Source organism: Meleagris gallopavo, chromosome 13, assembly GCF_000146605.3.
Source record: "Meleagris gallopavo isolate NT-WF06-2002-E0010 breed Aviagen turkey brand Nicholas breeding stock chromosome 13, Turkey_5.1, whole genome shotgun sequence".
Lineage (NCBI taxonomy): Eukaryota > Metazoa > Chordata > Aves > Galliformes > Phasianidae > Meleagris > Meleagris gallopavo.
The window spans coordinates 16099714-16112069 of record NC_015023.2 but is presented as its reverse complement, the minus strand read 5'-3'; the positions used below and the strand labels follow the sequence as shown (position 1 = coordinate 16112069).

General features: G+C 42.8%; 1 protein-coding gene across 1 annotated transcript; it reads right to left on the bottom strand.

Moving 5' to 3' along the window:
• On the bottom strand, positions 1 to 12333 carry KLHL36 (kelch like family member 36). The gene is made up of 4 exons (XM_003209862.4): positions 12057 to 12333; positions 6787 to 7860; positions 5815 to 5972; positions 1 to 729 (listed from the first exon to the last, which is right to left on the bottom strand). Exons 1-4 carry the CDS (start codon positions 12114 to 12116, stop codon positions 174 to 176), a joined length of 1848 nt encoding a protein of 615 aa, XP_003209910.1. The 5' UTR covers positions 12117 to 12333; the 3' UTR covers positions 1 to 173.
• Positions 12334 to 12356: the final 23 nt, after the last annotated feature.

The window sequence follows — 12356 nt, the reverse complement described above, 5'->3', positions numbered from 1 at the left end:
TTACCTTAAATGTGAGCTTAATCCAAAAACCACTCAACTGTACGTTTGTGAGGCTTCAGAAGATACCTTTTCCCCCTATTTAAAAAGAAAAATAAAGAATCAAGGTTAGAAAGAAATGATAAATACAAGGGTCTTTGGGAATCCACCATTAAAGGGTGGTTATCCAAAAGCAGTCATCTTCCTCGATCTTGATGTTTTTTTGTTTTTGTCTTTTTCTTTTTGTCCTCTGTTTTGGGTTTCAATGCACAGACGCATGCAGACACACCAGCAATCGCTTTGGGTAGATCAGTTCCTTTGTACCACTTATTTTTCTCCTTATCATAAACTTGGACTGTTTTGGAAAAGACTGTTTCTTCCCAGCTGTAGCCTCCAAGGATATAAATTTTGCCTTCCCAGACAGCCACCCCTGACTCACTGTTAGCTTGCAGCAGAGGAGCGACTCTGGTCCACTGGTTACATTGAGGGCTGTACGACTCCACGCTCAGAATGTCAAAACGAGCCATGGTTTCTATGTTGTCATCGCTGCCACCAATAGAATAGATATTGTCCTGTAAGGTGCACATGCTGTGCCACCCCCTGGCAGTGATCATTGGTCTCTTCTCCTCCCAGACATCTGTGCGGTAATCGTAACACAGCAGGTTTTTTCTGTACGGGCCAATTTGGTAATCGTGGCCACCTGAAATGTACACAAATTCCTTGTAGACTGTTCCAGCATGGCCATAAGTAAACCTAGGACAGGCAAACAGAAACATTAGTACTTAAGGATTTTAGCAAAATGCACAAGCATTCAACAAGAACCAGTATTGAAGAAATCAGTAACTAAAGACAGAAGAACTCCTTTTATTTATGAGCATGATACATGAGCTATCTACCTGCTGCTCTACCACTTCTGCTAAACAGGAGACAACTTCTTTGGTTGCCCCAAGACAAGACAACGAGCTTCAATCAATCACAGACCACCTTCTAAGTAAGACGAAACAAGACGATAGAAACCAACTTCATACATGCTGTTTCCACAGGGCACAGAGAAAACCTCTTTGATCAGCTGTAATAAAGCTGCTACAAAATCAATTCTTGAGGCTTTTCTTAACTTCGCACTCAGATATTTCTAACCAAACCCTTTTGAGCTCTTAGAAGAGGAATGCTAAGTGAGGGACAGTCTTGGCTTCCTTGAACATAGCCTTCCTGCACATGCCTTTTTCTCCCTCTTTTCTTTCCAAAAGAAGTAGCTGCAGTACCAGCCGTGGCAAACTAGAAGATGCATTGATAAGAAGAGCCCAAGCAATTTAATAGTCACAAGGCTGCAGAACAATATATATACTTCACCCTGCACTCATGAGCCTCTGCTACCATGCTTTGTAGTCATGGTCTCAACAACTCAACCTCTACGGCAGACAAACCTATGCTAGCATTACTTTAGCCAGGAATGCTTTTGAACTGTGCCTCAACACGCTTAAAATTCAATGTGGATAGAACCTGAAGGTGTTTTTATTTTGTAATTTAAGAGTTTGTCTCAGCTACACAAACTTCTTCCACATATAAATGCCAAGTGCTGATATGCCAGGAGAATAGGTGGAATAGAAAGAAAACCCACATTTACCCTGAAAGTATGATACTTTGGAGAAAAGCTACAAGATGCTCAATTATTCTATATGTCTACCAAAGCTTCTGATCCCTGACCAGTGTCTGAATCAGACATATTAGTAAGCTCCTACTTGAAGAAACAGAACAATCGTTGACATACTTGACCTAAGAATGCTGAGTGGCCAGGATAGATGCTGCAGCTAGCAAGGGCTGATCACCTTCAGAATGGTACTGCCTCTTTGCTACCCAGAAAAAAAGGACAGGACTAAGGTGTTATGCAAAAAGACAACTCAAAAATGCCACAACTCACAATCTGCACAACTCTGGAAGAATAGCACTCATGCTTGGTAGATCTATTTGACACGAAATGCCCTGCGCACACACATTCCCACTTTTGCACCTGCCAGAAATGCTGTGGCAGGTGTAATGTAGATTAGATGCATCTCTACCTTGTGTGTGGTCTCTTAGGGACAAGAACTGGCAGCATAAGCCTCCAGTGGCATAGAATCAGGTTGCTGCAGATGTTTCTCTATATACACAGGGATGGGTCTTAAAAGGTAATCTATCTAGGAAGTAAGGATGGACAACATTTGGGAAAAAAATAGAAAACCATAAGTTAAGAAAATACTCAGTGATATTTAGAGAAGTGGGATAAATGTTTTCCTACAGTACCAAGAAAGAGGAATTCTATGCAAATAAGAAACAGGCACTCCACTCTCAAGTGCATGAAGGCAGTCTAGCATAGACAGCTACAAAAAAAGCTCTTTTGCTTTCCTTTTTGCCTCCATCAGTGGGCATGTCCAGTGAACTGCAGTAGCTACAAGAGTAATTTGAAAAAGGCTATCATATCTGAAGCATAAAATTGGCCATCAACTTGTTGTTTTCCAGTACAGAGAAATTACCTGTTGAAATAGCTTAGAGCTGTTTCACTTAGCCTGACATATGAAAAGATCGTTCAAAGTTGTACATACACAGCTTTACATTAATAGAAACTGCATGAAACCTAATGCACAAACTGAAAACAATCAATAAGAATCCTTTCTAAAAGCCATGTGGTTTCAACAGCAGTATTTCTAAGCGTGCAGCAGAACAGGACACTTCAATACCATGGGTCCAGACATCCTCTGACAGAAAGCAGTGAGTGTTTTGGCAGCACCATCTATAAGAGTGGCCAGAAAAAAGATAAAGGCATTAAGGAGAAAGAAGTTTCAATTCAGAACATCTATTAGAGCCAACTGCCAATTTTGAATCTTTCCCAGACATAATGCTGCAAAAATTACAGCTTCTGTCACTGTAACACCATTTGGTGAGCACTATCTACAATTTATGTTCTTAGGCAGAAGAAACCCCACGCACTTGGCCTAAGTTGATACAGCTTTGGGAATCCCCTACTCCAAGCAAAGCCCTGGCGAGCTGCGGTTGCTCGGAATCTTGATGTCCACCTGTTGCAACCATGCAAGATTATTCACGACACAACTAGTAGAACAGACACCATCATTTATTAACCTGTTCCAACACATTTCCTCACACAACTGCTTTCAGTTGTTCTGCCAAAGTTTAACCTGGAGCCACTCAATTAATTACACTGATGTCTACAGCAGACTTTTTCAAAGTCTACTCAAAATGAGAACACGTTGCACAAACCTCTGCTCTGCCAAACTCGTCAGTCACTGCTGTTCCCTCATGGGCTAGAAACTATGTCAGCAACTGCTTCCAAAGAGCTTGAGAAAGTGCATAAAAAAAATAGAGGACCTCTCCTACGAATGGGAAAGCCCAGGACCCTAATGAGATTCAGGCAGCATCCAACTGAAACAGACTGAGGTCTCACTTGTCACTTGTCCACAGACTTGGACAAGATCCATCATTTAGCGTGGCTAATGTTTTCTATGTCAAGCATCTGCCTCAAGATGCTGTGCTTTCTTCTCCAGAAGACAGCATTACTTCAGTCAAAGCAACTTCGCTCCTTCCAAGGATGTGGTTAGGGAAAACAGCGTGTTCTTTTGACCATGTTGGGATGGGAAAGGGGTGGGGAGGAATATGAAGAAAAAAAGAGTCTGAAAAGGTCTTCCTTAGAGAAGCAATGCAGTTCCTGCACACAGTAACATGGATGTACAACTTGGAAATGGAGACCTGTGTACCAAGGATGCAACCTCTGCCATGGCAAGCTATAACCCTTCCAAGAAGAAAAAAATAATCAAAGACAAACAAACAAAACCCCTACATTTTATGTTTGTTCAGAGTAGAATCTTTGACAAATATTATATCTTATGAGAGTCCAACGTCACACAGCTCAAAGTGAACTATGTAAGCCAATACCCTAGAATGATTTAACACTTCAGCAACTGCCTGGAAGACAATTCCTCTTCTGAGAGCAGACAGAGACAACACCAGAGCCGTGGGCAGGGTGCCTGCTTCTGCTGGCCATGTGCCTAAGAGGACAAAAACCTCTTCTTCAAAGAGAAGACGACAGAAGAACACAGGAAACAAAAGGCTGTGCGGAGAGAGGTCTCTCATCCCTCCAGTGCTGTCAGCAAACACATCTGAAGCACATCAGCAAAGGACTGCCCAGAACCCTTCCTGCAGCCCTCCACTACTGCCAGTCACACCTCTCCTCGATCTCCGGCAATATTTTTGTCCCTCCATTAAGAAATGCATCTTTGTGTTGCTCACCTCTATACTGACTTTCCTTTCTGCAACCTGCAGAACAGGAAAGAACAGGACAGAGCAGGCAGGAGAAAACACAGAACTTCTTTGGGATGCAGCAATAACTTAAAATATTTGCAGTACTGCAGCCTAACCCTGCAGTTTATCAACCAGCTAAGTCAACATAAGTGGGATCTCTCCCATGAGGGGAACTTTTGCTTAGGCAATCTAATAAAAAAAAACAAAAAATATAAAACAAAAAAACTTCCCCAAACCAAAGTTCACTTTTAAATGCTGCAGCTGCAAAATTCTCAAAGCCAACACAGAGGTACTGATAGGAACACGTAGACAAAACTGCCTCTTTTCAGACAGCTTACAGCCTGCTTGCCTTAAACCAGCCATGCAAGCTTCCCTGAGACCATCTAAATGCTGGGAAAAACATACCAACGTCTGTTCCAAAATAAGTGTTTTTCCAGCAACATAAAATGCATTCAGGTCACGTCCACATTTCATTGAAAATGTTACAAAAAAAGCTGTGCTACAATTTCTATGAGATGTTACTGCGATCTCACAGATCATCCCAATTACCAGAAGGCTTTTCTCATGTGAAGCCTCTCAGGAAAGGCTGTGGCGTTTAGCCTCAACTGCTAGATCTGCCTATGTGAGCAGAAGGAAACAGAAAAAGCATCCTGCTTCCTAAAAGCACTCAGACCCAGCTGTTAGCTTGGATCAGACTTGCTTTGCAGCACCTGCCCAAAACAGAACCGGGCAGCAGGCTTCTGTGCCTCCAGTGGCTGCCAATGGCTCTGCAACAAAGGGAATAAGGGAAAAAATGAATTCTAAATTCTTAGAATCACTTAGAATCATTTGAAAGCAAGTACTGCAGGTTGCAGACATCACAAAAATACCATCCATACAGCCAACACCCTTATAACTTTGATGACTGAAATACTACAAAACCTGAATAGCTGTTTGCAAATGAAACACTATCATATCACACAAACATTGATTCAATATCCTGAACTGGTGTTACTTACAATAAGAGTTGCAGTACTAAAGCCTTCCAAAAGCAAAACAGCTAAGTTTGTAACTCTGCACACATGGGGGGGGATCACATCTGCCAGAGTTATCTGGTATTTGAAATATAGGTAAATGTGGTTCATTTGCAACAGCCAATCTAAGCAGCCAGAGGGAAACATCTTACAGGACAACCACCACTCCAAAGTGACAAAGTAAGGCCACAGTAAGTTTATTTAAACTATAAAAGGCTTCAGTCAACATCTAATCAGTGCCTCTGAATCAAACTCAACTCCAAGAGACCTTGGGAAAAACGTTTCAAGAACATTAGAGCAAAATTACAAGATCTCATCTGTCCTTCAGATGTTCTGCAGGACAGAATTTGAAAGCACACATTGCCTGGAAGAGATGGTTGCTCAACTAACACATGCTGATAGTTTGTTACTTGCAATAAGATGCTGCTCATATTGCCCCTTGCTTCCCTTCTAAGGATAGCCATTCATCATGTCAAATCATGTAAGCTCCCTCTATTCTTCAAACACAGGACAGCTTTCCAAATATCTCTGTTACCTTGGCAAGCCTGCTATATAGGACCATGAATCCTTCTGAGGACTATAGGTCTCCACTGAAGAAAGAGCCCCATTTTCATTCCTGCCACCAACAGCTACCAGCATGTCAGTTATAGCTCCCAGGTAGAAATCCACACGACGTTGTCTCATGGAGGCAACCTGCCAAGAAATAACATGTTGACATCTTCAAACACCTGGTAAGCAAGCTGACAAGGTACATTCCTGCCTGAGGATAATTGCTTCTTCCCTTTTATTTGAGAAGCTGCTATTTTTTATCCATTTTATTCATAAAACACTTGTGGTTCTTCCTGCAGCAGCACGTTACATTGCACTTCTTTACAAAATAGGAGACAACAGGAGGCACCTGAGCTCACTCTCTAAATATTTCAGTTTTACATGCATGACCTGCCCAAGCTCTACAAGTAGTGTACATTGGAAGCACTCAAAAAAACCCAACTGAACCTCACGGGATGACTGCTTCAAAACGTAGGAACAATATAATGTTTTACAGATACTGCACTGGTTTCAGGGTTTTATGGCAGGTCTGTAAGTGAATAAGTCAATTCTAAAGCAGCACATTTGGCAAATATCAGAGATGTTTTCCCTTTGCATTGGACCCATCTCTTGTTTAGTTGTATGTGCTACTGCTCAGAATAGATGAGCTGTGCAATCACCTCTAAGTCTATTTTAGCATTGTTCCCAAAGGTTACCTAAAGAGTTGCAGGTGGATACTGACCAGGAATTCTACTGCTTAGATACCCAGATCCCAAGTGAAGTTGAAGATATGCATGCAGCTAAAGAGTTCAGGGCAGAATTTAAACATTCCCACCAAAGATTTCACTAAAATAACTCTTTTTTTTCCAAGTGTTGGCACATTAGCTATTTTAACATGTCCTTTCCTTCCACCAAAAAGATGAAAACACTCTGAACATTAAGAACTTCATACAGAGAAATAATACAGCTTAAGCCTCACCTTTATCCACTGGTTACAGCGGGGATCATACCTATATAGGAGATTTGAAGCCGCATCCCCTCCGTTGTCTCTTGAAAAGCTGCCTCCGGCTATGAAGATGAAGCCTCCCAGCACTGCAACACAGTGGTGACTTCGTCTGGCTGGGAGAGGGGTCTCTGCTACCCACTGCCCCTTTCTGACATCCAAGAAACAAGTATCATCACTCAGTTCTAGGCACCGTTCGGAAACCTCCCCCCCAACAAAGAGGAGCCTTTCCTCACAGGTTCGCAGAGCTGTCCGCTTGTTTTGCAGCACTGGCTGAGCAGTGACGTTGTTATGGTAGTTTACTGCTTCTTCTATGAAGCCCTCACAGTTTGCTTCTTTGGGAAGAAGAGAGCACACAGCAGGCTTGACTCGATGGAGGAGATCGCTTTTAGGTATCAAGGGAAAGTGAATGTTATCCAGAACCTGGTAAGCCTCGTTCTCCCTTTCTGGGTACTGGGTAAGCCACTGCAAGGCAGCCTGCAGCAAATCATGCTCACACTCCTGCTGCACATTGCTGCTGTCCAGATACTGGCACAACTTCTGCAAGGAAACGTTCTGCAGGAAGTCTGGAGTGAAAGACAGCGTGCCAAAGTTCTGCAGGATGAAAGAATCAATGTAGGAGTCAAGGCGCTTCAGGTTGTAGATAGAGGCTAGCTCTTGCAGGTACAAATAGTTCTCCTCGCTGACTTCATTCTCAAGATACTCACAACAGAAGTCCACAACCTTCCAGATCTGCAGCAGGTGAGCTGTTTCGAGCACGTAATCAATATTGCCTCCATCCAAGGACAGCTCACTTCCGTAAAGAAAGTCCACCACAGCCTTGAGACCGATGTAAGAGGCTCCAAAAAGTTCAACTTCCTTTTGATGAGCTTCTCTCATACCAATGGTGAACATAGAGTTGAAGTAGTCGCTGCAAACAGCCAGGAGGTTCCGATGGGCAGGGACTCTCTGCTCATCCACAACAAGGACAATATCACAGAAGAGGCCTCGGTGCCTCTGTTCATTCAGACTCTGAAGAACCAGACTAGAGTGGTCATCCCATCTGTACACCTGGAATGAAAAAAAAAAACTACACATAGTATCAGGTGTGTTGTCCCCATCAAGAAGAATTTCAGCATTCATAAAGCATTTTCCCATTAGATGTATTCACACATAAGAAAAAGTTACTTCTGTTGTACATTTATAGCAAATTCTGATTTGAAACTGTTGGCACACAGCACACGCTAAGCCCACGTGCCTCACCTCACTTGGAATGGCCTATGCAGGCTTTCCCACTTCCTGCTATCCATTTTAGTTACAATTCACTCCTACTTCCTCCACAGTGCTGCATCCGAACACCCTCCCCGATGATTTACACAGGCACAGTTTTCTGAAACTCTTCCACTCATTGTCTTCGAGATACGTTGCTGACATTTCCTTTCTTTCCTGTCCCTCAAATGACTTCTTACAGAGCTCTTCACAACCAAGCTACTGGCTAAAGAAGACAGACATACAGCAGCATGCCAAATTTTCATTCAACCCATGTATTGTTTGGGTTAGTGCTGGCTTGACAGCTACCCCCTCCCAAACCTTTTCAGGACTGTGCACTGGGAAGCTCGTTAGGGTAAAATTCCTCTCTTTCCATATTATTCCAGACACACACACTGCATTTTTGAATTGCTGTTTATTTATGTGCAAAGATGCACACATGGATAACTTATTCCCATAAGACTATTACATGCCTTCCAGAAGCCAGGTAGTTTTTGTTGTAATGAACAAGGCTAAATATTTCTCTTTTAAAGAAAGTGGAAAATGCCTTCAGAATATGTCTGTTAAGTGCCCTTCTGGGAATGTTCTGCCCCCAGGCATTCTTCCCACTGCTCTGTACCTGCCACAGAGCTTTGGAGGCAACCAGCGTTCCCTTCCTTCTCACATGCTCACCAGTCTTAAGAAGAACCAAAATAGAGTTATTTTGTCACCCCTTGAATGTCATGCCTAACACCTACAGAAAGAGCTAGTCCTGTGTACCATGTGCTACCACTTTGGGGCTCTTCCTTCTGAAGGAGTGGAATGCCTTATGGTACAGTCAGTTACCTTATGATCTCTCTTAATAAAAGCCAGGTTAAGTTAAAAGCAAATTCACAACTTTAATTACCAAATCCAAAACAGGCAGTTGTGGAGCCTGTCAGAACATGTAAAATAAATGAAAGGAGGTAGAAAGGAAGCACGTCTTTACATTGTACCTACATGAGTTCTAAACAGCACTGGCTGTAAGGCTGGATCTTGCCCAGTTCTTCAGCCTGCATTCATAGAAATGACACCTTGAAAAGGTGCCTCAGCCTTTATCTACATTGGAAGTGGTCACACATGGACTGAGGTCTCTTCAAGCTGCCCAGGCATTCAGCCTTTCCTTTCCTAGGCTACGAATTCTCACTTTCTGTTCTGGAAATCCTAAATATCCTTGGCATTCCCTGGTTCCTAAGCAGAAATCACATGATTATTTCCATCAGGTTAAGCCATTAATGGGTCGGTTAAATTGCAATGGAACAACTTCTCTACCCACCTGGATGAGAAAAGTTCAAGTCCTAGGGCCAAGTTCTTTCCCATGTGCTCAAACCTTACTCTAGATACTCAGCCTGTGTATGTATAGAAGTATGATTACCAAATTACAAGATAACCAGGATTAATACGCATAGCTCACCACTGTCCAGACGCGACGGCAGCCAATTGTCCAAAGCTAATGCCAATTTTGGGAGCCTGACCTCCCACATCTGCCTTTTAGCAGTTGTGGTACAGCAGCAGGCAGGCTGCCAAATTAATAACCAAATGTGTTGCAATAGAGAATGTTTAGCCATGCAGTAGCATTTCCAAGCTAAACAGCAAGCTTGCTTCCCTAACATGACATACACAAAAGCAGGCATCTGTAGCAAAACTGACCCTGGTCATTTAATTTCAAATTTAGGTCCTGAATGTATAGAATAGCCCTCCACATAGACCTGGCAGCCCCAGCAAGAACCTGCAAAGGACATGACTGTTCCCTGAGAGCTTCAACTTTCTCACCTCAAAGCTGATCCAAACGAACCAACCCAGAGTATTTAACTTTTACATAAGAATTTGCTTTTCACATCCCCACCAAACGTCAAAACTTGAGAGTTTCTCAGTAATCACACTGTGATTGTTGACACTCAGGGGCAGAGGGAAGTGCAGTACTCCCAGACCTTTGTCTGCTTCTCTATTTAGACTTCGACTACAAGGAAGTTTTATCAGATGTCTTAGAGTGACAGCCAAGTGGTTTCCCTTGGGTTTTGTTTATGCTCTTGTCTAAATAATGGTGTCTAAGCTCCCACAAAGCTTCTGTTGGAGTAACTTCTACACACAAATACACAGAGTTAAACCAACCCAAGTGATGAGGCTTCAGTAACTCTAAGTTTTCTGGGCCTAAACTCTTCAGTTTTCTCATACTCTGCCTCATTATATTCTCTGAACTTAAGATGGTAACTTTGAGGGAACAGTAACACTGCCCGAGAGCTGCACCAGAAAAAAATATACAGGTTTTAGGCTTTAGAAAGTTTTATCTTCATGTTTCTTAGCTTGAGAAATGAAGATGCCCAAGCAGAGTTCAGAGAGTAGAGGAGATGGGAAGAAGAATGGAAGCAGTAAAGGACAGACCACACATTTGCAGCAGTTATGGCGAAGGACAGAGGACAAGAGACAATAAACATCACCCTGTTCTGAGTCTGACTCACAGGGTAAAGCTATCGGATTAAACCCAAAACATATTTGTATGTCTTTATAAGTCTTTGTAAGTGGCTGATCATTTCTCTAATATTCCCTAATAGCACCATTGTGCATAACAAGATTACACCAGGCTGCAAGAGTTGCCAGAGATTCTTATTGACTTAACCAGCTGCACAGTCAGCAGCATAATCCTGACCACAAACACACATCACAACTTGTACTGCTCAAATCCGTGTTGCTGTGTGGAGCTGCTGCCACTTCAGAAACCAAACATAAAATTATGTGTGGCTCTGGAGGGACTCAGAATATATTACCATATTGCAGCTACTTCACACTTCCATTCGTACAGTGAGCAAATGACAAAAGCTGATAGCTGCACTTTTCTAAAGCGAGACAAATTTTATGATAAATACAAGCAGCCTTCTCAAGCTATTTATACCCCCTAGGACAGCTTCAGCATCATCCATAATGCCAAGTTTAACAGAGTGACAGCTGCTGTCTAAGCAAGAAAACAAAACAATGCTGTCAAGTTAATTGATTTTTAATAAGATGAACTATAGGTACATTCAGAATAAACCACAAAAATGGCAGGCAGGTCCAGCACTCAGGAGAAGATGACATTGCTAGGGATGCTTTTAAAGATCTGTTCTGTTTATCTCTTATCTTCTGTTATTATAGCTTTTAGAATGTTAACTTTTTGGATTCAAAGACCTAATTGGTTTCAGATTCAAAGATCTAATTAACTTCCTCCAGACTGTTAAAGCAGCACCAGGACTCCTTAGAGATGCAGAAGGACATGAGATCTGTCTCATTCCAATTTGATAACACAGATCTGGGCACTGAAAATTGTAGCAGCTGTTGGCAGTGAAAGGTTCATTGCCTGCAGCACCTGTAACCCAGTGCTCACACCAGAACCAAGTGTCACTGGTATGAAACAAAGTGAACGCAGTAATTAATGCGGATGTTAACAGCTTACAAAGCTGAGGTCATCATCTTCAGCTCACCTGAAAGGGCCTTCTGCAGATTCCCAACTGGGGACCAATGGATTATTTCAGACAGAGATCTCATACAAAAAAATTACCTTTGCACACCTAAGTTCAGCAGAACAGCTGCCTGTGGGATCAAGGCTCTCATCTTCTACAAAACAAAGGTGACATCTGAAAAGTAATCCTAGCTTTGCGCCTAGCTTTGATTTTGTGAGATGGATCAATACGTAAAATTCCCAAAATAAATCTCATTTAATGAGTGAAGCTTTGGTGCAGAGCAAACACTGCTGTGATGGTGTGGGTTTCTTTTTTAAGTTATGAGTCACGATGAGCAGATCTTCATTTGCTGCTGCTGCTTTTTTTCTTTAAAAAAAAAAACAACATTAGAGAGCAACTTGCTTCTGAAACCAAAGACTTGTGTGCAGGCACACCGCTGCTCTCACACGTCCTTCTGAAAGCTCAGAATATTCACTTTCCATCCAAGCAGTGCATGGAAAGGAGATCCCCTCACTTACTGGCACGCAGCAGAGAACACAAACCAACCTTTGAGGACTCGCTGATTTTGTGCGGGCGGCAAATCCTGGTCTGCCTGGTGCCCTCCATGGCGGGCTGAGCCGCGGAGCTTCTGGAACAAAGGCAGAAAGAAGTGGTCAGCAGTGCACCTCAAAGCGCCACAACAACGTTACACACCGATATCATCCATTTGCAGCGGATGTTTTTTCCTTTCTCCGTCATCGCTCATCGTGTCAACAAGTTGGGCGCCATGGGGCACAACCGAAGAGCGGTGCACGAAATCCTGATGACACAGCGCTTACCCGCACTGCCCGTCCCCGCTACGGCTGC